This window comes from Chrysemys picta, chromosome 13 (genome assembly GCF_011386835.1).
Source record: "Chrysemys picta bellii isolate R12L10 chromosome 13, ASM1138683v2, whole genome shotgun sequence".
Classification (NCBI taxonomy): domain Eukaryota; kingdom Metazoa; phylum Chordata; order Testudines; family Emydidae; genus Chrysemys; species Chrysemys picta.
Window position 1 is genome coordinate 45,462,678 of NC_088803.1, and position 27,855 is coordinate 45,490,532.

Here is a 27,855-nt window from a genome sequence, read left to right on the forward strand (position 1 = left end):
CAGACCCACTGTGTGTCATTTTCTGTTATCATTGCTGGCTCGATAAGAAGGAAAAGTTGCAATGCCTCACAGCTTCATTTTCATCATACTTCTTATTTTCAGCTATATAATTGGGAAAAAAAACAGCCCATGAGATTCCTGCATTCTGGTGGCAGTTAAAAGGTTGCCATGCTGCGGTTCCCCTCAGCCTCATTGCTGTTTCCTGGTCTTCACTCAGCATATACTTCCAGACTGAAATTCACAGTCTATCTTGTCTAGACAACATAAGACTGGCCATACTGGGTCAGACCAAAGGTCCATCTAGTCCAGTGTCCTGTCTTCCGACAGTGGCCAATGCCAGGTGCCCCAGAAGGAATGAACAGAACATGTAATCATCAAGTGATCCATCCCCTGTTGCTCATTCCCAGCTTCTGGCAAACAAAGGCTAGCCTTCCTTGCCCGTTCTGGCTAATAGCCATTGATGGACCTATCCTCCATGAATTTATCTAGTTCTTTTTTGAACCCTGTTATAGTGTTGGCCTTCACAACATCCTCTGGCATAGAGTTCCACAGGTTGACTGTGCGTTGTGTGAAGAAATACTTCCTTTTGGGTGTTTTAAATCTGCTGCCTATTAATTTCCTTTGGTAATGCATTCCCGTCTTTAACTCCTTATAGTTGGAAAGTTTTTCCTAATATCTAACCAAATCTCTCTTGTTTCAGATTAAGCCAATTGCTTCTTGTCCTACCTTCAGTGAACATGGAGAACAATTGATCATTATCCTCTTTGTAACAGCACTTAACATAGTTGAAGTCTTCTTTTCTCAAAGACTCATCAGTCTTCCAGTGATCACAAAAGTGGTAGACCACATTTGCCCAGTGAACAAGAAGGAAACAAGAAATTAATATCTCAAGGTGTGGGACATTCCATAGTGGAACAGAGAAAAATCCTGTTATTTATTAGAAACATTTCATTTGCTTCTGATCTGCTAGATGAATAAGGGTGTTCATTCAATGCAGTGGTAAACTGGAAAACCCATTTAACAGAGGAAGATGAGAAAGCTTCCGTCAAGTAGCTTTTACATTTTTTCTTTTCTCCTGATTTTACTTGCCATTACATTTTCACTCTATGATGTAACTATGTTTCAGGTGGCACTGATCATGCTCCAAGAACATGACTCCTGAGTTACAAGGTGAATCACAAACTGAGTCCTTTGGGTCAAATAGTGCAATTAGCACTCTATCTCCTCAACCTCCCTTAATGGCAGGTGAACAAATTGTGCCCATACTCATGTAGCAATTTTGAGCGTTTTAGCAGTTTCTTTATTTCATGTGCTTATACGACACAGAAGAAAAATTGTCTTAACATCCATTGTTCAGTTCTGCTAACTAATGTGACAAAGTATTTAACTTCTTTGTTTAAAGTTCATCGGCAATATCAATATTTAATACCAGTATTTTCAAAATTAAATGAAAAAGAAGAATGAGTTCTTCCCCCTACTGTGTTGAATATTTTTTTCAAAATTATTGCCTGTTTCCTTGGAAATCCCCATCTTTACACTGAGCTTTATGTATTTGCACCCTGTCAACTTTAAAAAAAAACAAAACATTAAAATACCATATTTAGTTTTCTTCTCCACTATTCACAAAGCAAATTATTGTCATTTTATTATTCCAGAGACCAATGGCTCAGAAATGTTCATATACTCATTGTTCCACACTGTCATTTAAATTGCAATGGATTGTTGAAAAAGATATGCAAATCGTCTTATAATTTGCACTCTCATGACATGGCTGGGTGACGGATAAAAGCATCACTCTTGGGAATTAGTATATTGGTGTCCAAATACACATCTCAACAATGTCATCAATATCCTTGTTTATGGAGCTGTGCTATCATCTTTCATGGTAATGGCTGGCAGAAGCCTGTCATTATTCAATCTTTATTGTTCCATGCGAAGCTTGGCTATAAACAAAACAAACAGTCATGTGAAGACAAAATATTGAAAATATCTGAACCAGTTGCCCACCTGAAGCATTATCTGTGTGCTCCTGTGGTTTTGCTGGATGAAATGCCTTAGAATTTTCCCATCTTCCCCAATTTCCTTAAGGAACGTATCAGTGTAATAGCTGTTCACGGTTTTGCTTAAGTACTACATGCCAAACAATCTATCCTCATACGTAAAACTCTGAGCCAGATGTGTGCTATAGTAGTTATGTGAGGTCAGTTCATTTTCAGGAGAGTATCTTATTCATTAATTAATTATTGATATGCATTAGCATAGCACCTAGGAACCCCACTCATGGGCCAGCATCCCATTGTGCTAGGCACTGTACAAACGCACAGCATAAAGACAGTCCCTCCCTGTGGTTTCAGCACAGAATTGGGAACCAGGAAGTCCCCTCTTGGGAGCTCATCCTAGCTCTGTCACTAAGGGTTGGTCTACAGTGGGGAGGGATCGATCTAAGATACGCAACTTCAGCTACGTGAATAGCGTAGCTGAAGTCGAAGTATCTTAGATCGATTTACCTTGGATCCTCACGGCGCGGGATCGACGGCCGTGGCTCCCCTATCAACTCCGCTACCACCGTTCGCTCTGGTGGAGTTCAGGAGTCGACGGGGAGCGCGTTCAGGGATCGATATATTGCGTCTTAACGAGACGCGATATATCGATCCCCGATAAATTGATCACTACCCGCCGATACGGCAGGTAGTCTGGACGTACCCTTACTCCCTCTCTGACTTTCAGCAAGCTGCCTCTTAGACCTAATTATTCCAAAATGGCCAATGGTTTTAGGTGCTTAACTTGAGACCACATGGGCCTGATTCACACAAAAGTGCTGCATATCCAGCGTGTCTGCTGAAGTCATTAGGAGCTGCCGTTGCTCAGCACCTCTGAACGTCAGTCCCAAGGTGGCTCATGTTGGGCACCCAGAAATCAATGGTCACTTGTAAAAATGTCTCTTTTAACCTTTCTGTGCCTCGATTTCCGCACTGGTAGAATGGAACTAACTCTCACCTACCACACAGGCGTGGTGTAAATTAATCATTTTTTATAAACCACTTTAAAGCTGGAAAGTGTTAGGTGTTGTTGCTGCAGCACTTATTATTATGGTCTACCAACCTCGGGTACTTATGTGGCCCTCATTACACTAGCATTTGAGCACTTATTCCACACAATCCCCCATGTGAGGTAGAGAAGTGCTATCATCTGCAGGGGTAACAAGCACAGAGAGAAAGTCACTTGCCCAATCTCACACTGGAAACGTGTGACAGAGCAGGAAACTGAATCTCTGTCTCATGTGTTACGGGGTAGTGTCCCACCCTTTGGGCCATCCTTACTCACTAATTCAGCCGGTGACTAACAATTCTTGTGGTTTGCTAGCATGAGGCTCCTTCCTTTCACTTCACTTCCAGTTTGATCCCTTCATAGGCCAAGGAAGAAAGTGAGCTCCCAAGTCCAACATAACATTTAAAGCTACAGCCTCCCCCTCTCTCACACAAGTGCTTTTGTTGGAGTAAGAGCCTGGCAGAGAATGCTCTCATTGAGGAAGCATGAGATAGTCTGTTGCGGAGGGAAGGGGAGTTACGAGGCCAACACCTCCCATGGGCAGGGGGGAGGGCTGTAGGGAATCACGCCAAAAAGTGAGCATCACTGGCCAAGATGGGAGCATGGCCAGGGCAGACTGGGGATGCACAAATTCAGTACATCTCCTCCACCGGAGGTCATAAACTCCATGGAACTAGCCCTCGATGAACTCCTTGAAGGGGGCCGCAAGAGAGTCACTCAGATGTCAGGTGCTTGGAGTCAGTGGTGATGGGTGAGATACAAAGCCAAGAAAGATCCCCCCTGCACTACAAAAAGCTATGCTGGCACATACCCTGCTCAGCATGCGTGGATCTGGTGCCCCTATTTTAAGGACTCAAATGACTTCATTTCCCTGTCTTGCACTACATTGCTTGGTGACTAAACCGAATGCTCTTTTAGCTGGAATGACCACCATACTTCCCCCCGCCTTACTAAGCCTCTTCTGAAACACTTGGTCTTATTTTCTTTTAACCAGCAGCTTTGTTCTGTTTTTGCCTCTCAGATGAGATGGAGCAGTCCCCTGCAATGCATTCTGAATATCTGGTCTCAGGGATTAGAACTCCGCCTGTGAGAAGGAACAGCAAGCTGGCAACATTGGGCAGGATCTTCAAACCATGGAAGTGGAGGAAAAAGAAAAACGAGAAACTAAAGCAAACATCAGCAGGTATGGGAAGAGCAACAGCTTGATTCAGTGCAAGGCAAAGTCCACCCTGTGAAGAAAAATGAGCAGAGGTTGCTGAAGTAGGGCAGGTTATTGATAAGCTGTTTCTAAGTGTAAGAATCTGGCCTGTCATAGATTCAGACATTTTAAGGTCAGAAGGAACCATTATGATTTGACCTCTTGGCCACAGGATTTCTACCAATCCAGTCAGCAAAGAGCAAAATCCCAAACTTGATTTATCAGGCTGTCCACCGTCTCACCGCCCCGCTTCTGCCCTTCACTGATCTTTGTAAGGGACGAAGATGCCGCAGCATGAGCAGGGGCTGCTAATTTAAAGGCCGGACCGTGATACCTTACGTTGAATAGTACCTTCGATATTGAAGTCAGAGGACCACTCGTGGAGTTAGGTGCTACTGAAAATGAGTGAGGGTATCAAACTCTGGCCCTTCTGGTAAAGCCAAGTGCAGAAGGGATTTCATTACTATTCCTTCCAATCTACCTAAAATCCCCAGAAAGGCTAAGAGAGTACTTGGAATTAGCCCCTCGTCAGATGTGTCTCAAAGTAATTACCATGGGCTTTTAGTGGCCTTTGTGAAATAAGTCAGTCAATGGTATCAATCCAGGTCCACAACTTCATAACTGATCCCGGTGTTGGCACTTAGCAGAGAGGTGATGGACTAACATGAGCTCAAGTACTTCCAAGAGATACATGCTCCAGCTCAGGGTTAATGCACATCAGAGGGACAGTGTGAGGAAGCTTACACTGCGACGGCTCTGTGGCTATATGGTGGTACTAATCTGGCCCCTTGCATTCAGAATTCAATAATAAAAACAAGAACACTAGGTTAAATACTGAGAAAAATGGATTACTCAGATAAATTACTTAAAAAATATTAAAACGCATTAAATAATGACTCTGAGTAATAGTATATGACCAGCCCTTCTTCCTATAGCTTAGTGACATCTCCCAAAGTTTGCATCTAAATGGTAGCCATACACCACATAATTGAGGTGTCTGGTTGCTTGTGGTGATTTTTTCAATTTTCTAAACATGGATTTTTGTACATGTATATTGTATTTAAAAACTTATTTTTAAATTATTGTTTTTGGGCAGGGAATTTATCAGGAAGTCTAAACATAGCATATTATTCAACTGTATTAGTCACCAGTGACAGATATAATGGAAAATGGATGTTATGATCAGAAAGAGAAAACACAGTTTTCCTGTTTCAGCCAAAGCAAAAACACCAAGATCATCTTTTGACCCAGACACCTTTAGTTTATTTCCAACAGGGCATAGAAATGAATCCTAGCAATTCTTGATACAACTAATTCAGTAAGTTCAGTGGCAGGCAAACTACAACTGGGTGTCTTCTCTGTAACGTGCAAACTTAAATGAAGTTTGCAGTCATCATTTCACTCCTTGGAGACTTTCTGTGCATGAGAACAGTTGCTAGAAACACGACTCCATGTATTGTTCTACCTTTTTTGGGGGGGAGATGGGGGATCACGCTGACATTATGGAAAACGACAAGAGGGAGCTACTCTGACTGGTAGGGCTCGACTCTTAACCAAAACACTCTACAGAATGTAAACATTCCTTCCTGAAAACGTCAGCCACCGTGTTAAAAATATGCCCAACAGACCACAGTGTGAGGGAGAGTGTCTACTCTTTCAAATCTCTGAAGACATCCGCAGGGTACAGCACTCAGAAACAAGAGTCACTTGTCTTTTCCTGAGATTCTAAGGAGTGACTCCTTGTACCTGTGCGTGGGCTGATGCAAACTGGCTGGGCACATGGGTGCTCTGTGGGGATCATGTGAGAAGGAACACACTCTGCAAGGCTGCTCCATATTTGCTACTGCACCATCGAGAGTATAGTACCTACCACATGTTGTGCATCCCCGCTCCTTGGTAGGAATGACTGCTGCATCTTGTTAGCCTTGAATCCATTTGCCAGCCTTTGACTCATCCCCTGAAATAGCTTTCTACTCTAAAACACAGGGAGCCTCTTCTCTGGGGAGTCGGGAGCATAAATCCCTGGTGTGAAATGTTGCACACTCCCTGTGTGGACTCCCAGCATCCCTCTTCCCAAACTGTGTACTCAGAACCATTCCAGTTCCATTGCATGAGGGCTCTTCTTTTTCTGCCAAAGAGCATGAGTGCAGGACTTGCCCCTGACCATGGAAGCTAAAGTGTTATCAGGAGAGAGAACACAGTTATATTGCCACCATTCTCAACACCATGCAGCTGCATTTCTCTGATAAATCTAGAAAAGGAAACACTGAGTTAAATCAGATCCACTCCTCTCTTAAACTTGGCAAATTCCTCTGATCCATAGAAGGGGCTGATTCACAGAATGGAAGGTAGTTAGAGATATAGGAAAATGGAAGAGAGAGATTGGAAGCCCCCTTTTTTCATTCTGTGAATGGAATTAGCTGGTGATTTACTAGACAAATTCCTAAGCAAGGAGGGCGCATAAAGGCCTCCGCCTTGTGGATGAAGATCAGTCAGGTGCAATAATATAGTCAACAAATAATACAAAATACATGGTTCAAGAGAGGCACACAATGGTTAGTGGGCAAGAAAGCTTGGTGGGGATGGTTTCATTGTCTTGCCCCTGCAAATCAGTCACACACATTAACTTTTTTTTCCCCTACTGCTTTGTACAGGGAGGTCTGAACCCAAACCAGGACCTGAACATCTCCCAAATTTGGGGAAAGTTTAGACTGAAAACCAGACAGCTGGCACCTACGTGTAATGAGTCCAATCAAAGACCCGGTCTGCAACACTCTTGGACTTTGGATCTGAACATGATTGTTCAAACCCCTTTTGGAAGCTTTGATCTTTTCAGCATCCTGCCCCTTGGCTAGCAATATTACCACTGCTCTAGCAATGAAAACACACTGAACTGGCCAGCTGGTCACAAACCACACTTGCCCCTAAAACTCCAACTGTGTAGTCCTCCTCTGGTCAGCTCACTACATGTGGGACTAGAGAGCACCCACCTGTTGCAGCTTTCATATTGAGTTGTCTTGTGTGTCTACTTCCATCCATTGTTTGCTCTGATTTTCTATGTTATGCTATCACTTTCTGCAGTGTTAGAGAAGAAGATTACTGCAAGGCCAGGTCGGGATGAACTCATTAAGAAAGGTCTTCTGGAGATGATGGAACAAGGCAAGTAAACCCCGTCTTCATTTTTTATTGTTGTCCTTTACATGAGGGCTGGACACATGTGATGGCAAGAAATGATAAGAACCCACAGTCAGAAAAAAAACAGTGACCAGTTTGAACAGTCATTGGATCAGTTTCATACCTGGTGTCACTCAACATATCCAGTGTGGTTTATGGTGTAACTCCATCTTAAGTGGCATTCCACTGTCATGGGATTTACACAAGAAATGAATTCAACCATATTTTGTGCAATTGCCATAAGCCCTTCTGCTCAGATTGCCAAGAAACTCAGTAAAGCTTATATGAATATGAACTCAGCTATACAGAAGTATTCAGTAATGAAGCTAGCAAGTACAATCCGTGAATTCAGATCTCAGAGTGATATTAATCCATATTTTCTGCTGTCTTTCTGGTAAACCAAGTTTAGTACAAGGTGTATTCTAATTATATAAGTTCTTCATTCCTACAGAGGAATGAGACATTTAGTACTGTTATTTTTACAAGCTTACGTGAATACAAAACAAGTGTGAAGCAATGATTAAATGCAAGATAACTTGCCATAGATATGCAGGAACGTTTGTAATTCTGTATGTTGCTCGTCTAAGGCCCCCAAACAGATGCTTCTAAATGAACAAAAGACCTGTTCCTGAGAGAGTTTAGCATTCTACCAAGTTTGGTGTGTTCCCAGCATCAGGACCCAACTTCTGACAGCCATTTTTTTTCTAAAGATAGCTTAAAAAAAAAAAAAAGGGCCTTTCCCCCTTGAGGCTGAGAACTTTGTAACAGATGGTGTTATGAGGGAAGAGGGGCCGGCTGAGTCAGTCCAATTGGAGAGGTGGAATATTTTATTGAAACTAATAGGAGCAATAATTATATTGCCTCGTTTAAAACAAAATTCCAAATCTATAAATAACTCTCCTAATGACACTTGATGAGGCTGTGATGGAGAGTAACTGAACAGAAAGTGAGCATTTTAAACAGAGACACCTGTCATAACTGCAGAAAAGCTATATGTATGATTCTTAAGTACAGGCTATAAACCTACATGGCCAACTTACTTTAAAATTGAAGTTTTTTCATAATTTTGGCTGTTTAATATGAGGAGTTTTTCATTGAACTCTTGTTCTTTATTCTAGACCAAGATTTGGTCTGGTAGCATATTGGTACTACTAGATAGATAAATCTAAGTCTGAGGGCTTCTCTACATGGTGGGGCAATGTGCTTTACGGGGCTCTGATTTCTAAAGTACATTAACATATTGCACGTTAATTGTTCCGTGTAGACTCCACAGGTGTGCACGAAAGGTTCCCTAGGGCTCTTTCAGGGAGTACTGAGCACTTTCATATAGTTCGTTAAAGTGCAGCAGCAGGATTTACACTGACCAATTAATGTGCAACACATTAGTGCGCTTTCAAAATTACACCTATGCAGTGCATTACCCCACCGCATAGCCAAGCCCTGAGAAATCTACTAGGGGTGTGTGTATGTATGTGTGTACACTCACACACGTATGTGTGTATGTATATCTAGTAGATTTCTCAGGGCTTGTCTCCATGGTTTTCAGTGATCTCTGAATTTGAAGACACGGGAAGTTATGGGTTTTTAAGAGAGCAGTACAGACAAGTGATATAGAGCACATCAAAGTCAATAGCAGTAGGATCGGATCAGCTTTTCACTTCACTAAGACCTGGTTGAATGGGGGCTATGTATTAAAATCATTTTAGCAAAAAGCAGATAAGCCTAGTTTAATAAACACTGCCCAAACGGGAATGGGGTTTTTAAAGGTCAGTTGGAAATGGACTGGCTGGGTATTTCCCCCCCCTACACACACACACTCCCTCCCCCCCCCTCTTATGTTTTTAATTTCTCTGTGTTACAGTTACATGGAGCCTATAAAACCATCAGGCAAATTTACAATGCCACACAATTGTCTAGACGGGAGAGTGTGAGTTATGGGCAACCAAAGGGCAATACAATATGCTCCATGTTATTTCCTTCCAACACAATGGATGTTTTGAATCTCAGAGGCTATTTTATGGCTTTATTAACATATGCAGTTTATTAACTGCTCTTAAAAATTGCCCAGAATCTTTTTTAATACCCGATGAGAAGCCTACTCAGACGACGATAATGCTGTGGCAGTTGCATTCTAATCTTTTCAGATTCAATCCTTTTTTTAATGGACACTCACTGCAATCAACTGCAATTGTCAGAGCGGCAGCATTGTGCTAAGCACACCACAGTAAATCTCTAAATCCCGGGTTTCACTCTGGGACTCTGCTCTCCTGCTGAACATCTGGGGAGGGATTCACAAAGGTATTTGCGTACCATCCCGGTACCTGCTCACATCAGTAAAGTAATCCAAACAGTGAGAGATGGAGATCAAGTCTGAGAAACCTGCCAACCTGCCCTCACATCTTTCCCGCAGCAGCGACACACTCCATCGGTACAGCGTGCCCCTCTGCTAAGTCACATACTGCACTACACCAGGCTGCAGAAACCGTGCAGCATCCCTAGCAGGGCCGTTCGGCCCAGCTCTGGGTAAGGTCTGGAGCAGGAGCTGCTTCAACTCAAGAGCAGCCCAGGGAGGAACTATCCATCAGAGCAGTTCCTCTCCTGTGCCTGCCTCGCTTTGCGGACGGGTGGTAAGTTACCACCCGCCTTCTCAAAGGGCAGTTTACTCTCCTCCTACTTCTGGCCACAGCCAAGGCCCACTTATGCTTAGAGGGGAATAGCCAGCAAGGAACCCCTGCTCACCCCATCCCATGGCTGGTGCCACAATGTGCGCAGCCTCACTCCCCTTTCCTCCCCGGCGTGGCTGAGTACGGGCTAGGGACAGTGTAGCCCATGTTGACACCAGTGGGCACTACTGGAAATGATGCAGCGGCTTTCATTAACCATGGGTTGCTGTCTCCTGTTAACTCTGCCTGACCTGTGCCACTTCTGAGGCTTTCCTTCATCACTGGGAGATGCACATGCACTCCAGGGCTTCTAGAGGGCAGGAGCAAGTTAATGATAAGGTTTGTTCCTTGACTGCATTGCTCTGTAGTGGGCTGATTACTCCAGCATGGAAGAGCATTGCTTCTTCCTGAGATCATTTTCCGTGGCGTTCTGACGGTGTAGATTCTCTTGTGTTTCCTCACCTGTGGGTATAAAGTTACCCTCTTCCCCCACCCTCGCTCAAAAATCTATGGGGTCAATATCACCCCTGCAAATCGATGCACTTCCTTCCAGCTCCGGCCACATCTCTACAGTGCTCTGAGCAGGGGCGGCTCTATGTTTTTTGCCGCCCCAAGCACGGCAGGCAGGCGGCTTTCGGTGGCGTGCCTGCGGGCGATCCGTTGGTAACGCGAATTCGGCGGCTTGCCTGCAGGAGGTCCGCTGGTGCCGCACCATCGGCGTCCCCACCACCGAATTGCCGCCGAAGCCGCGGGACTGGCAGACCTCCCGCAGGCATGCCGCTGAAAGTGGCCTGCCTGCCACCCTCACAGCGACCGGCAGGCCGCCCCCTGCGACTTGCCGACCCAGGCACGCGCTTGGTGCGCTGGTGCCTGGAGCCGCCCCTGGCTCTGAGGATGTGGTGTCCACCTCTGACCAGGGACCTCATAGTTCTCAGTCCTAGACACTCCTCATTAGAAGGTCATTGAGAGGGCTGGCTTCTGCTTATTTCATGAGTCGTTACAGTTTTCTTAGGCAGTGATTTAAAGGAGCTAACGTTCTGTCTTGGTATCTTTATTGTTGTGGCGCAGCATTTGGTGGCTTGCCAAAGCAGCAGCTATCTCTTGGAGAACACAGGGCACTTACAAAGCAGAGCCGCCCATTCTGCTCCTGGGAAACATTTATGGAGTTTTTCCCCTTTTAGCTGTGAAGCGTAGATTTGATCAAATGTAAAATGTTTTATAGCCCTGGAAGAAAAGCTCTGTCTTACAAATAGTGCAGACAGCTGTTAATATGCCAGTGATTATGTATAGGCTGGCTTCACGATCAGCTGAAACATAGGCAATGAACTTTTCCCCCCCTTTCCTTGTATCATAGCAACTGTGCTACTGCAGGGGCTATTTTAAGAACAGTAACTTTTCACCAAACGTGATTATGAGGCAGATTGGATGAGCTCAGCCTATAAAAATATTGCATTAGCTCTGCAGCATTTGCAGGCTGACTTCTGATACCCTCACTCAAATGAGCAGGAACAGACTCTGCAAATGGTCTCCATATTAAAAAATAAAAAGTGGTCTGTGAACGTTTAACTCCTTTAAATCACTGTTTAAGAAACTTGTAATGAAATCATTACAAAGGAGAAGACAGCCTTGTCATGCACTTCTAATGAGGAGCGTCTAGGACTGAGAAATATAAGTTATCTGGTCAGAGGTGGACCGTGTACACACACATCATTGGAGAGAGCTGGCTCAAACTGGGAGTAATTGGTTGATTTTGCAATGGTGGTGTTGAGCCTGTAATTGCTGAGAGAGGATCAGGGAAGTGAGAGACAGCATAGTTTGTATTCCCACTGAGGAATGTTCCCTGGGTTGGAAAATACTTAAGAAGCTAAAAAGGTGTCAGAATGCTTACAGCTGATGGGATTATTGGCATCACTCCTCAGTTGGAGAGTATCAGAATCTGGCCCTATGTCAAGAGAGGTTTGGATTTCAGTTGTGCCCCAACATTTGGAAAGTTGGGTGTCTAAAATGGAGCCCCTAAAGGCACACCGAGGCACCCAAATATCAGTGGCCTGATCTTCAGAGGTGCTGAGCACCTACAAGGCCAGCTGATGTCAGTGGGAGCTGCAGGCACTCAGCACCTCTGAAAATGACAGATGCTGCCAAAGTGAGCTCTTGCAAGGAACGCTGCAGGATAAGTGATAGGCTATCTGTGCATACACTAATGAATGAGAATGGCAGGATGTTTTCACTTTTGCAGCTGATGACTTAATTAAGATTAAGTGATGTGGTGTTTTAGATGCTGGAGGCAAAGCATGCGCTGCTGATGGTGCCACCAGATCAATGCAGAGTGACCCTTCATCCCCCGTATGCCAGGCACTTACCTCAGAAGAGATGCAGCAGGAAAGTACAGCAGCAACAACAAATGCAACCTCATTTAGCGAGGAGCTGCACTCAGAGGAGCTGAAAGACGATGCAGGTATTGGATAGAACAGGGGTCAGCAACCTTTCAGCAGTGGGGTGCCGAGTCTTCATTTATTCACTCTAATTTAAGATTTCGCGTGCCAGTCATACATTTGAACGTTTTTAGCAGGTCTCTTTCTATAAGTCTATAATATATAACTAAACTATTGTTGTATGTAAAGTAAATAAGGTTTTTAAAATGTTTAAGAAGCTTCATTTAAAATTAAATTAAACTGCAGAGCCCCCCAGACCGGTGACCAGGAACCGGGCAGTGTGCGTGCCACTGAAAATCAGCTCGCGTGCCGCCTTCGGCACACGTGCCATATGTTACCTACCCCTGGGATAGAACATGCTAAAGTGCTTCTATTGAGCTGCCATGCGATGAGTCCAGTGAATTGATGCATCAGAGAGCCAGAGCACCGTGTTTAGTTCAGTCCCCTCCAGACCAGGTTAGCAATCAATCAGTCCTGTAAGAATAGTGATTTTTGAGACCTCCATTTTAGTGAAGGACACACAAGCCAGGAGTATTGGGAAGAGTTGCACACATAAGAGAACAGGAGTACTTGTGGCACCTTAGAGACTAACAAATTTATTAGAGCATAAGCTTTCGTGGACTACAGCCCACTTCTTCGGATGCTGTAGTCCACGAAAGCTTATGCTCTAATAAATTTGTTAGTCTCTAAGGTGCCACAAGTACTCCTGTTCTTTTTGCGGATACAGACTAACACAGCTGCTACTCTGAAACACATAAGAGAGGCTGCTTTGACACCATGCCATGTGGTATTAGGAGAGTTCTTTCCTATACCAAGAATCTGGCTGCATGTCAGGGGATGGGTAGCAGTACAATGGCATGAGGACTGTAAGAGGCACCAGACCATCTTCCTTTAGATGCATGTCTGTGCATGCGCGGGTACACACATTGATATTGTCACCCCAGCTGGGATTAGGGAACAATATGTACAAGATATTTCAATTACTACAACGAGCAGGCCTGTATCAGTAGTACAGATAAACACAAACCAAGTTCCCTTCATCTAATCACCCATATATTTTGGCCTAGCTCAGAATACAAACCAGGATTTGGATCTGTTGAAGTCTGCTTTGCACTGTTCTAGCAGTGAAAAGCTGATGTAAAGCTTACCTAAGTGGCTGGCCGAGGGTAGGAGAATCTTTCATTGGTATAATTCTGCCTGAATTCTGACATTTCTTAAATGTCAAGTGTGTGACTTTGCCGACATAATGTTCTTTTAACATAGTGTTTTGTATATACTTTCCTAGGCTTTTATAAAAACAACTTGAAAAAAAAACCAACAGAAATTTCATCCTACTGTGATTAATAATAAACAACACAGAGGGGTTAAAAGCCACTACCTTTGGAGCCACGACACAGACCTCGGCCACTTGAGCTAACAGAGTAACTGGTAGCAGTAGGTTGTCATCTCTATGTGGGTCAACCACTAGAAAGAGACGAGGTGCACATTTTGCCAGTGGATTGCACAGTTTGTTGCCGACAGGAGAAGAATCTTGATATTCAGGAATCCTATGTTCTATTCCGGCTCCTGAGGGGAGTGGTTACAGACCCTTCTGCCTTTGTCTCTTCCAGGCTGCCCCATTCCCAGTCTCCTGCCAAACCCTAGGCTCCTCATCCCACTTCCCATACCAGGGTTCTCATTCCAGACCCTCACCCCCCACTTTCCTTGTCTCCTTGTCCCAGCCCCTCTCCTTTACCCCACTGCAGCTCTAAATACAACTTCATCCCCCCTTACAGCTCCCTGTTGATTAGATCAGAATTTGATTTATTTCTGCTGTCTAAGCATTGCTCTGAAGGGTTTTCCATTTCGGTCTTTTATACATTCCCAGCTCTCTCTCACTCTCTGGTTTATTCTCCAAGACCACTGTTGTTTTGCGCTTTTCATGATATATCAGATTGTTCCTCTGGTGCTTGTGGTAACTCCACTCCCTCCTGAATGGTTTCCTCTCAGCTCTCCCCTCAGGTATTTCATCCCTTCTCCTACTTGCCCACAGCAGACAACAGATGACTTTTGTGTTATTGTATCAACCCATTTCTTTAAACCTAGCTTATCTTCTCTGATTCAACACGGTGTGTTATTTCATCATGAATGGTCCCAAAACAGATTTGTTACTCACGGGGCATCTAACATTTGTGCTTTCACCCTTCTGTGTATCTTACAATGAAAACTAAACAAACAAATACTCAAAACACTCTAGCCCTGCATATAGTTGGCTTATATTATATTAACTCACACTCTTACTGCTGTTTTCCTCCCTCCTGCAGCTGTTCCTACTGTGTAGTTTATCCACTGATGTGTCTTGTCTTGAATGAGACTGCACGCTTGGTAGGGCAGGGACGGTCCATGTCTCTATGTCTGAACAGTGCCTACTACAAAGGAGTCTCAGTCCTAATTGGAGTCCTCCAGGCACTACTGTGATTAATAATAAACTTCCTCTATTGGACTATGGCGTCTATTTCTCTGTGCATCTGTTTCTCATCACTGTTTCCTTCACAATTGAAAGCCCATTTGCAGAGTCCTAGTTTCTTGAATTGTTTCCATCTCGTTTCTGAATTGTGGATGTAGCTATTAATTTCTTTCCAGATCTTCCCTATTTCCAGTGACGCTTACAAATGCCAGTTCTGTTCACCATCTCACTGGCCTAACCTTTACTGTCGTCTGCATTTCTTTTTCTTCCCTTGGGGTATGTATCAGTTCTCCAGCCGCAATACACTGAAAGGTGGGATTTAATTTTCCCAAACAGCATACTTCCTATGCAGCAATACCCACTCCTGTTTGTTACATGTCCTTTTAGCTCCTCTTTACCAACCTCTGGCAAATCCTCCATTCTAGATCCTATCCTGTTTCCACTGAAGTTAGTAACAAAAGGTGTGTATTGGAGAAAGCCTCCTGCATTGGCTTGAATTGGAGTGTTGGACATTCAAGAAATAATATGGTCTAAGCCTATCCATGTGCATGTGTACATATTTCACCATTGTGTGTATTTAATTTTATGTTATTTAGATAAAAGGTCTACTGTGCACATATTAAAAAAAGGAGACCAGGCCAGCAACACAGGATTTCATTTAAAATTTTTAAACTTGTCTAGCTTGCTGGAGTTCAAATGAAAAGTTAAAATCAAACAAAAACAAAGAAACCCAGATACACCCCCCAAATAGCAAAACTTGGAATTTTCATGGCGTATTCTGAATGTTTCTGGGTTTCTAGACATGTGGTATTCAGACAGAAATGTGTTCTTCTGGTTTATCAGCTGACAGTATCACCCAAAGGTTCCCAGCCCAGTGGAAAACAGAAAAACTTTGGTTTTGAAAATTGTATTCTGGGAATTTTGTCATGGTCTCAAGGCCAGAGCCCAGAATGAGGCATTTGGAGTTCTGGATTCTAGTCCCTCCTCTGCCACTGCCTTGCTTTGCAACATCAGGACAGTTACGTCCTGCTATTGCTAAGTGCATAGCTCACACCTAAGCCCCGGCAGGATCCTTGAACTAAGAGTTCCCCTGGTTATCTCATCTGCTGGGCCTAATCTGATAGGTGTGCTCAGAGCATGCCTAACCCACATAAAACACTGCTGTGGTGGTGCTGCCCCCTTCCTTTGTACCACAGCTCAGTGGTTAGAAAACTCACCCAGGATGCAGGAGGCCCCAGTTCAAGTCACTGCTTCAAATAAGGCCAAGCAGAGATTTGAACCAGCATCTTCCACATCTCAGAGGAATACTCTACGCACTAGTCTGTTGGCTATAAGGAGTGGGAGAGGGAATGACCACCACCACTATTTTTTGCAAAAAAATAATGTCGGACCTAGCTTAGGCACCTATCTCCAGGAGAGGGTTCACGACCGTGAATCCCGAGTGGAGTTAGATGGTAACTACCTTTGAAGGGTGGGGCTAGTTTCAGCGGCTCACTCCCTGCTCACCTTGCTGGCTTTCTGTGACTCCCATAGACTCTCCCCATTTATTGTATAGGGCGCATGGACACCTAACTTGGGACAGAGGATTCCACTAGGTGGCAGGGTGCCCGAAGTTAGGTCTTGCAATTCTGAGCCTCAGTCTCCTTTGTGGATCTAGCTCAGGGGTCAGCAACCTTTCAGAAGTGGTGGTCTTCATTTATTCACTCTGATAAAGGTTTCGCGTGCCAGTCATACATTTTAACGTTTTTAGAAGGTCTCTTTCTAGAAGTCTATAATATATAACTAAACTATTGTTGTATGTAAAGTAAATAAGATTTTTAAAATGTTTAAGAAGCTTCATTTAAAATTAAATTAAAATGAAGAGCCCCCCGGGCCGGGAGCCCACTGAAAATCAGCTCACGTGCCGCCTTTGGCACACATGCCATAGGTTGCCTACCCCTACTCTAGCCCAACTGACTAGCAACACTCTCCCTTTTATCACTCTCACAGCTTCCCATCAGCAGCATTCCTGGGTCCCCAGAATTGAAACTCTATTGTCTTGACCCATTGCATTTCCTGGTTCTTGAATAATACTCAGATTTTCACCCCTTCAGGGGTGCCCAACATCACTCATGAGTGGCTTCCTTTTGCTCTACTCCACGTGGCTTAAGTGGTCATCAAAATAAAAGGATTGTTTTGCTTTTCACCTTAGCACTTAGCCCCTGCAGTATAAATAGCCAATGATCTTTGAGGGCAACCATCACCAAATACTGATTTAAAAAATAAAAAATATATAGCAATTGCAATGACTTCCTTGAAAACCGAGGTGATTATTTCACAAGTGAGGCAACTTTTCTTTCTATCCAGCAAAATTTTGCAACAGTATCTCTGACTAACACTGCATATTTATTTACTTCCCAAACAATAAATACTCATTACTCCACTTCTAGACACATACATTAATCTGTTTGTCAACAAATTAAATGCTATCATCTTGCCAAGGCTATTGTGTCCTACTGCCTCACTGCTTTGGAGCCTTGTGTTTGCATTTTAAAAGCAAGGATGCAAATTGTTTGGAAAGCTGCTGAGTGCTTCAGCACTTACTGACTTGCTTGGAATTAAGTGCACTCAACACCATTCAGGAGGCATTCCACAGCTTGTAGCATCAGCCCCTTCAGAGATGGCGATTTCTTCTGCACTACATCCCAATGTCTATTCCCTGTTCTAGCATTGTTATTGTTATCCAAGAGAAGGTCTTCTTATATCAGGTTGCTTCAATCTTGGTTCCTAACATCGTCCCCAAGAAAGACTGAGCCACCCTGGCATCAGATGGAATAGAGAGGAACTGGGCTGCAAGCTGAAGTCACATTTTAATAGGATTAAAATAAAAATTGCCAGGAAATCCTGCAGAGAGCAATCATAGAATGATCTGTGAGGCTATATTAAAAGTTAATCATTCCTTATCCTTCATTTGTGTTCCTAGCAAGAAGTGCTCACATGGTAACTCTAAATCATTGCAGCTGGGTTCTACAAGATAATCAATTGCAGTTCTCAAAAACCACTATACCCTGCTGTCCTCATTATAGAAAAGAACATACGATTTTTTTTTTGAGGGGCGAGGGTGGGAAGGAAAATGAGTAAAGGCTATTTGGCCCTTCAAGGCTCATCAGTTTCTTTAGGAACGTAGTATCTAACTGTTTCTTCAGTTACCCCGGTGTGTTTTATTTTTACCTCAACAACCTTGGCTGGCAGGCTATTGCACACATTCATTATTTTCACTGTGGAAAAGAAGTGCTGCTAGCTGTATGCCGTGAATTCTGTTTTCTTGATTCTTCCTGGTAGGGCCCCTTGGTTTATCATCATCATTATTAATTTCATGTCTCATTAATTCTACTGCTTCTGATCCTTTTACTAGCCAAGAAACCTTCATTGTCCACTGAAGAACTAGAAGATGCCTGCCTGCCAGTAACCGAAGAGACTCCACAAGCCTTACTTATTTCTGAATCCACAGATTCCCCACAGCAACCAATGGAAAGAAACCTAGCACAGCTCCCCAGCCCCCCTTCACTTCCAATTCCACCACCTAAGGCAATCTCCAAAATCAAGAGCGTAACAGGTTAGTCATGTTGGTCAATAAAGTGTCTTCCATCCCCTCGACATTGTCCTCTCCTTGTATCTAATTTTTCTCCTATATATATTTTGGGCCAGTTACTTAGTTGGTGTAAATCAATGTCATTGATGTGAATGGAGCATTAATGATTTACACCAGCTGAGGATCTCGCCCCCGATCTAGAAGCACTGTGTCTTTGCATGTTGCACATATATCAGACCTGTCCTGGTTTGTTTATTGCAGGAGGCTGCAGTAAGTCCACCTGCACTAATCCATGTAAAGCAGAGGACACTGACAGCTACCCAATCAGCCGCTTGTGCATGACTTGCCACAAGTCGCTATGAAACACAAGGAAGGTTAAATGCTTTTTGCTATACAGAATCAGTGTGATAATGGTCCAGAAGCAGTGAACTCAGCTGTCAACTGCAAAGCTCAAGTCAATAGATCCTTCAAAGCTTTCTGCCTGAAGGATTTGCTCATTAGGGCAGGTCTAAATTAGAGCGGTGCAAGTTCCTCTAATGACATATGAACAGTTCACCCAACCTTTCACAACCCACTCCCGCATCTCAGGTTTCACTCCGAATTTCAGGTTCACACACACACACACAGCCTGATTCTCTACTGTGCCACAACGGTGATCTTCCACTTTTCACCACTTCCAGCAGTGCAAAGGAGTTTGAAGTGAGTATAACGGTGATTTAGTCCCACTGCAAGGCTCCTTTACATTGCCAGAGTGTGCCCATAATCAGGCATCTAAACTGCTAACTGACAACCATTGTTCCTGCAATCATTTGCAACCCCAACTTGCTGGTACAAAGAAAGAGGCCCCATTTGCAGGGTCACCATGAAGCAGAAGATCATAGGGTGCTGCTCTAATGACTCAGACTGATTGAAAGTTTTCTGTCTCAACTGATTTTCAATGGAAAATTGGGTTTTCACCAACATTATTTTTCTTGATAAAAGTGTCTGCTTTCCATGGAAAACTTTTTTTAAAAAACAAAATATAATGGCCAAAACCAAAACAATTTGTATTTTCAGCTGAAAACTGAAATATTTCAATTCAAAATGGTGGTGTTGTGCTTCACGGGAGTTGTAGTTCAGATGCCTTTTGTTTCCATTCTTCTCTATGGGCCAGGCTTTCTGGCCAGACTACAGGTCCCATGATGCAATATGGCCCAGGACTCCTATGACTCACCTCTTCCCCTCATCACATGGGAGATATAGTCCATCCTGAGAGCTCAACCCCTACAGGAGAATGGGCGCATATGGCACCCAAAGTACAATTCCCATGAGGCACTTTGCAACACCATTTTGCATAAAAATGTTGTTTGTCAAAAATATTTCATTTTTAGGTGAAATATTTCCATTTTGATATTTCATTTTTGTCTAAATTTTCTTCGGGGAAAAGCTATTTTTCAACCAGCTCTAATAATGGCACATCTTCTTCAGTTCTGCTTCTGGGAGTGGGAGTAATTGTAAGCCCAGATTGAACAAGTACCGTCTGTGGGAGAGGGCAGTGGGGTGGAGGTGGGGAGAGGGGGGAGAGAGTGACATGAGAGAAAAACAGAGGGGGTTGGAAAGCCCTTTATTTTATTTTTTTCCCTAACAGTGTTGGAGGTGCTGATGGTGGAGGGAAGGAGAGGGGAATAAGCCAAGCACTAATTAATCACAAAAGGGGGGTGGGGTGGGAACGGCAAGGTACAAGATACCATTTTGTAAGATTATTCCCTGAACAGCTCTCATTAGGACAAACAAAGTGTGATTAACAAAAAAGTGCTCAACATTAGACTAAGCTGTGTCCAGGCTGAACTGGCCCCGATGAGGCTCTGGGATCACGGTAGCATAAAGGTGACAGTAAAGTCCCCCAACCCCTCAGCAGCTTGGCTAGACCAGAGTATCCTTCCCTATTGCACAGAGATAGAGTATGAATTAGGAGGTGTTATATGGCCCTTTGAGCTGTGATTCAGTGGAGAGTGGAATGATCATAAATATCCATTGTGTGTTTCCACAGTGGCACCTAATCAAAATCCCCTTGAGCTCAGATATATGTCTCCTGGTAGCTGAGGCTCTCTGCCCTCTGGGTATGGAGAGAGCATGCTGATCAGTTAAAGAGGAAGGAATTTAGATGCTACTGCTCAGGTACACAGCCTTTGTGGCAGTGTACTTTGCCTACTAGACACTCCAGTAGATGCTCCTATGCTTTAAAGTGTTCCAGGTTTGAGGAAATAGATCACCTACATGGATTTGAGTCATTCTTTCAGCTGTACGTATACATGCATACGGAGAGAAGGAGGATTACCCGGTTGTTAGGGCATCATCATGGGAGACATGGGTTTGATTCCCTGCTCTAACTTTGTGTGACCCTTCCCAAGTCACTTAGCCTCTTTGTGCCTCCATTTCCCATCTGTAAAATGTCGCACTGTCTTCCCTCAGCAGGGGGAGGGAAGTGTTGAGGATAAATACAATAAAGATTGCGAGGTGCTCATATATAAGCGCCAGAGATAGCATACATTTTGTCTTGTTAAATTTACACACCTGGGGCCTGGTTTACAATGTGAGATTTCTACTTGTGCGCGCGCGCACACGCACACACACACACACATGCACGCAAACATCTCTCTGAGCACTAGACCAATGCTAACAGTTGCACATGCACAAGTGTTGTGTTTGCAGGTGCCACACGCATTTCCTGGGTGCAAATTCTTGCACATGCTGGTACTGGAGTTTTAAAAGTGCACACCGTAATTTTTGTGCCTGCAAAGTGCAGGCCCATGAACATCCTTTCCCACATATGGGCTCTGGGTAGAAACCCAACTCAAAATTTAGCCCATAATGCCATAGAGTTTCACCAGGTATCAAAAGTTTTTGTATATTGTTATGTTGCATGTTAGTAACTAACCACATATTTCAAACAATCAGTTTCCACTAACTTATGCAGGATTTCATTTTACACTCTTCATTTTCTATCTAATAATTTGTACTATAATTCAATACTTTAGTAATTTTATTTATTATTTTTAATTTGAAACTTGAAAAATATTTGATTTTTTTTTAATCTACTCAAATATATGCACACTGGACAAAATTCTGCCCTGGGTTACTTCATTGACTTTGTGGGTTGTGCCAGATTTTCACCAGTGTCCTTGAGAGCAGGGTTTGGGTACTGTGTAGGGTACCATGCAGCACAATTGTCCTGGAAGGAAATATCTTAATAACCTATGTTTATTATTATCCTTAAAGTGCTAGACCTCATTTTGAACATCTCCCGTTTTCTCTTGCAAGTTTCTGGGCTAACCAGGAGTCAATTCTTGAAATCCTTGCACAGAAATGTCAGGATACCACTGATAGCAGTGGGAGTTTTGGCTAGATAAGGACAACAGAGTTTACCTCACAGAAAATCAGAATGGTAAGGAGGGCCTGTAGCGAGACAAGGTGGGTGAGGTAATAGCTATTATTGGATCAACTTCTGTTGGTGAAAGAGACAAGCTTTCAAGCTACAAAGGTCATACCTGAAGAAGAGCTCTGTGCAGCTTGGAGGGGTCTCTCTTTCACCAACAGAAGTTGGTCCAATAAAAGATATTACCTCACCCAGCTTGTCTCGCTAATATCCTTGAACCGACACAGCTACAACACAACACTGCAAACAAAAAGGGTATGTGTCAGTTTAAATTCATATTATCAACACTAGGTGGCAACAAGAGAAAAGGAATAGCCTTCTACACACTCCAACTAAACCAGTGGTTCCCAAACTTTAACAAACTATGAACCCCTTTCACTAAAATGTCAAGTCTCACGAACCCCCCCTCTTAAAAATGAATATTTCCAGGGATTTTCTCCTTTACCTGAGTATAAATTATAAAAGCAGTGATCTTGGAAATATAAAATTTGTTTTTGTGACATGCTTATTACACACTATTTATTATTATTTAGCATCACAATATTTTTATTATGTTATGAAAACGGCAACACTCTTCCAAGATCTCACTTTCATAGCGTGTATCACTTTGAATAAGCCTGTTATAAGACAAGGCCCCTATGTTTCATCAAGGAGTATCAGACGTGAAACAGCAGGAAAGTATTTAAGAAGCCACCTCAAAGAGTTCCTCCTACACAAGCATTCAGGTCTTGAGCAGTCCAGGCAAACAACTCACGTTACAACAAAGCTTAAACTTGTTCTTCAGAATAATTTTAAAAACAACACTAGCTGCCTATTTAATTTTAAAAACAGCAAAAAAATATCCACCTCCCTTTCCATTTCTTATAAGGAGTCTTGAAGTTTAAATCTCCTCAGTGTGATAGATATGCTTGCTTTGATCTGCTTGGCTCTTGGAAATCTAGGGGCTCCAGGCTGCTGGCCCCGTGCCCAGGGTCCCTAGGAACAGCTTTGTCCGCCATTAGGTAATTTTCCCCCGAGAACCCCCTGTAACATTTTGTGAACCCCCAGGGGTCCACGAACCCCAGTTTGGGAATGACTGAACTAAACAGATCTCCGGTGCTGGTGTGTCTCCAATATAGAAAGTACCACAACCCCGGACAGATATGTGGCCAGGAAAGTGCAATGAAAAGAATAAGAACTGCAGAAAAGAAAAGTGAAGCAACATCTTTGTCAAACAAGGCTCTTACCGCAGCTCCTCCCATGCAGTCTTAACCAGAGTGGGGGAAATATCAGAGGCACAGCAATAGAAGAGGCAGGGGTTTGTTGCACTGGGGTGATAGATATGAGTGATGGGATTGGAGAGGAGAATGTCAGGGATGGGCTGTTCAGAAAAGAGAAGAATCACCTCAGCCCAGAACTTAAAAGGACACCGCTATAAAGATTTTAGTGTAAGATTTCCAAGCTGCATTAGGTGGCTTGGAAAAAAAAATAAATCTCAGTTTTGGGTACAAAAAGCATCAGTTAAACATCCTCCCACTCCTCTTCCCCTCTCCTTGGTACTCGACCCCACTTTGTTCTTCGCTTAAATGCTTTTGGAACAGTTCAGCTGTGGCAGGTTTGGCTGAACGAGCTAATATCACCATATCTCACAAGCTCTGGTGTTTCCCTATATGGGGTGAGAGGCTGGGGCCCATTATGGGGCAGGGGGAGAAGGGCAGAGAATGGATCCTGGCACATTCTGACCTCAGTGAAGACCAGATTGACTTAAAATTTACACAATCATCTGGAGCTCAGCAGAGAAAGGTTGAGATTGGAAAGCCTGGCTGGTGGCCATCAGGGTTCATTAGGAATCAGGGAGAGGGGGTTGGGAGTAGTGTTCCCTTTAATTTTTAATGTCCATGTGTGGAATGAATTTTGTTATGTGCACCAATATGGAGGGGGTGGGGCCAAGAGGTTCGGGGTGTAGGAGGGGGCTCAGGGCTGGAGCAGAGGGTTGAGGTGCGGGAGGTGAGGGCTCTGGCTGGGGGTGAAGGCTCTGGGGTGGTGCCAGGGATGAGGGGCTCGGGGTGCAGGAGGGGGCTCAGGGCTGGGGCAGAGGGTTGGGGTGTGAGGGCTCCGGCTGGGGGTGCAGGCTCTGGAGTGGAGCCAGGAATGCAGGCTGCCCCAGGGCTGCGGCGGGGAGAGGCTCCTGCCATGATCGTGGTAGCCCCAGCTGGGCCAGGCTGGGGGAGGGGTACCTCTCCCCCGCCATGGCAGCTCCAGCAGAGTTGGGCTGGGCTCGGCTGGACCGGGGAGGGGCACCCTCTCCCCGCCTGTGTGGCCCTTTATAGCCTACTGCACGGCCGCACAGCTTAGCGGGAACTTAGGTTGGGAGTCCGGAATGGATTGTGATTTTGGGCAGAAAGAAAGAAGAATCCAATTGGAAGAAGGGAGTAAAATGGGAAGATGTCCTATTTTTCCAGGCTAAATCTTTGCAGCCTCAGTCCTTGGGCTTCAGATTGTTTAAGTATACAAGTCTCACCACACAAGCCACATCCCCATTATGCAATGGCACAACAACGACACCATTTTTATCTGTCCAGCATGTAGAATCTACCTCAACCCAAGCTCCGTGTGCCACAATGAAAGGCTCAGTGTGACTTTTTAATTACTTTGTTTTCAGCAGCAGGAAGTGAAGTAGATGAGCCAGCAGTGAAATCCCCTCCTTCCACTATCCTGAAGAATTATGTCATTGTTGGTTCCTCCCAAATCTCAGGACAAGCTGCCCTCTTCCATCCATCAGGCCAGAAAGGCTCCGATCCCCATGTCAGAGGACAGCTACCAACGCCGACCGGTTCCCCTCATCCCGCTGCTGTCCACCTGCCTTTACCTCCCAGCAGAGTCATTGAGGAGCTCCACAGGGCTCTGGCCACCAAACATCGGCAGGATAGGTAAGTATAGCACATAGAGGCACCGCGAATACCAGGAAACAGTATCCTTTCAATGAAAGCATTTTTCATAATACAAATTGCTGGTAAGAAAATATTTTTTCCTGTCATTAACACTCCACCCATTTAGTCTGATTAAAATCAGGTTGGTTCTGTCCGCACGCTGCTTGGTGGCCCTAGTTCTGGCATCGATCCATGGTTAAAATGAAAGTTTCAGCTGTTACCTTTATAATACACTACTTTTATGACAGGGAAGCTACTGCAACATGGAAATAAGGGATCAAGGAGGTGGAATCATTTGCTAATCCTCAGCCCAGTGTAAGAGGTGGCTCATCACTGTCTAAATTATGAAATTTTGATATCCTGCTTCTGTGAAGTCCTCCTAAAAGAACTGCACCCTTTCAGACCACACACGCCACTTTCATCCTGTTAGAGAGGAACTGATGTGAGGTCAAATGTTCAAAAGGGCACACATGCACAATGATGCACGACTACTCTGCAGGCAAAATTTCCCAAGGTTGCATGCACAAACCAGGCAATTGCACCCGCAAACGGTCAGTTCTGATCATGGGTGTGCAAAATCATCTGATCTGAAAAATTACCTGATTTTGCTGGAAACAGCCATGGCCTTCTCTCTAGCCTCCTGAAGCTTTCCTGATCATAGCTTTGCTGTCGGCCCATGGCTTCTCTGAATTGTTTCTCAGCCCTGCTCTCCCCAAGTCCTCCTGATCTCTTCTGTCTGTCCTCTTTATCAGTTGATGCTGTAACTTTATAAGCATGAACAGATCTACCAATGAGATGATCCTCTTCCCAATTAAAAGACTTCGACCCCTTTCCTTGTGTTGGTTCATTTCCCCATCTGTGAAGTGAATTTAAGAATAACCTACCTCAAAAGATTAACTGGTTACTGCTTACTGTAGCCCTGTGAAGATGCTCTACAAGTGCTCAGTATTATTACTTTAGCATGTGACTCTTGGCTTCGACATGAGCATATATGGTACCTTGTTTTGCAATACACATGGCTATGTAGGAGTGTGTTGGGTACATTGTCTGCTTTTCATTAGAAACCCTCCACTGCAGCAGTAGAGAAAGACAAAGGTAATTCCAAAGCTATATGATTGGTAACATTTCTCAATGCCACAACAATCTTTCTCACAGGAAACGGATTAATACAATGCCCTTTCCAGGCCCTGTTAAATCCTTGCCAGAACTTTTAGAAGGGCAATGTTTCATACAATGTATGTTTTACATTAGAAGCACATGCTGGGTTCTTTTAAAAGGTCAGCATGGTACAGCACACAACTATACATCAAAAAAACACATTAATCATTCCCCTCCTGTACCTTATTCTTGTGACAATGTTTGAGAAGTGGAACAGCCCCAGACATTCTCATGGTGATTCTGAGAATGCAGTCCAATGATGCCCCTGGTACATCTCACTGAAGACATGATGCCCGTGTTCATCTAATGCTAAGGTTTTTACTATGGCTTTAAAATGGACTTGTCTGTCAACCCAGGTGTGTGCCTTCCATCCACAGCTTTCACGGCAGAGAAAGCAAAGGGTCTCCCAAAAAAAGAGTGGATGTCCGTCCATCCAGAACATCTAGCATCGAGGGCAGCAAAGAAAAGGAGAACGCACTGAGCCACAGTAATGATCCGGAGAACAAGCGAAACTCAGTCAAAGAGTCAGATGAGAACAAAGAAAACCTGATCATGAACTCAGAACTCAAGGACAACTTGGTTTTTTATCAGGATGAAGAGGTGTTGAATGACTCCATCATTTCTGGTAAGAAAAGTTAATTTATTATCCTTATAAAAATATACCACTTCAGTTGACAAGAATGGTCCAAAATATCTCAGTATATGAGTGTGAAAATGCAATGTTATGGCACATTTTTTGTGCACAGATTCTCAGTGAATAGATAGCGCTAAAGTTATGCCTGAACGATGCGGTTTGTGCTCATGTCTGTCTTGGTAACTACAGCATACCAAAAATGGCATTTAGAGATACATAGATAATTCAATAGGTGCTGTCCTTTCAGTTCTGCCTACACCACTTTGTACCATCTCACCTGAATGGCAGAGCTTCCAGAAGGGGCATCTCATCATCCGTGAAAGAGGATTTCTGAGAGTCTGGTGCTGACAAATCACTTTTGGAAATGCCCCAGTCTGGAAGCAATGCAGTGATGGAGTATACAGTATAGGAGGCTATTTGGCAATGAGTAGCAGACCTATCTTGGAGGGACATGTGTCCATAGGCTGGGATCTGAAGAACTGAACCCCAGCTCCCCTGAAGATCTATTAGCGAATCTCTGACATCTCAGTGAATTGTTTCTACCCATCTGCCAAGTTGTATCTGTACTGGATTACATTGTTGAACTCTCTACAGCTCTGGTATGCCTACAACACACAAAAATGTGTCTCCCTCTGGGAGGTTTTGGAAGGGGTAATTTATTTATGAAGTTAGGTCAAAGATTAAATTTTCTCTTGGAAGCACTGCTCTGTGCTTATCTGAACCATATGACCTCTTAGCAAAATATTATGGGAACAATTATTATTATCCAGGCCAATTGTTTTATTGAGCTGAGCCACTGGGGCTCTTTGCTGTTTGGTGAAATCATATTTCAATCAAGTTTTCATAGTACTGGCCAGTTCAGCAGGACCACGTTCTATTTTAAATGAGTTTCAGTAGATTGGAACGGGACAGGCTTAGAGAGAGCCCACTGCAAAAGTAACCAGTGTAGTGTAGGAGATTGAGAAGGAATTTTAAAAGGAAATGTATCTAATGATAAGTAATGAACTGGATTATTGGGTTCTGATCCTAGCTTTGCTGCTGATTCTGGTATCTTATTGAAGGGTTGTTGTAGCCATGTTGGTCCCAGGATTTTAAGAGAGACAAGATTGGGGAGATAGTTGAGATAAGGTAGAAGAGGAAATAAAAGAAATCTTTTGCAGAATTTCCCTGCATTTAAGTGAAAATTCCCTTTTTAAAAACAAACAAA

At 43.7% G+C, this 27,855-nt stretch overlaps 1 protein-coding gene across 20 annotated transcripts in view; it reads left to right on the forward strand.

The window, feature by feature from the left end:
- Nucleotides 1-27,855, forward strand: part of PHACTR3 (phosphatase and actin regulator 3) — a 166,938-nt gene that overhangs the window by 90,784 nt on the left and 48,299 nt on the right. For 6 of the 20 annotated variants that reach the window (XR_010592314.1, XM_042858398.2, XM_042858392.2 and 3 more), the window contains 6 exons: nt 4,070-4,231; nt 7,328-7,405; nt 12,359-12,538; nt 18,356-18,556; nt 24,589-24,856; nt 26,392-26,639. Coding sequence is in view for 19 of the 20 variants with exons in the window: in XM_042858392.2 (XP_042714326.2) it covers nt 4,070-4,231; nt 7,328-7,405; nt 12,359-12,538; nt 18,356-18,556; nt 24,589-24,856; nt 26,392-26,639 (1,137 nt within the window). In the remaining variant the exon portion in view is untranslated. Of the gene's footprint in view, nt 1-700; nt 893-4,069; nt 4,232-7,327; nt 7,406-12,358; nt 12,539-18,355; nt 18,557-24,588; nt 24,857-26,391; nt 26,640-27,855 lie in introns of all 20 variants that reach the window. The other 14 variants (XM_005302943.5, XM_065566074.1, XM_065566077.1 and 11 more) reach the window with 6 other exon arrangements.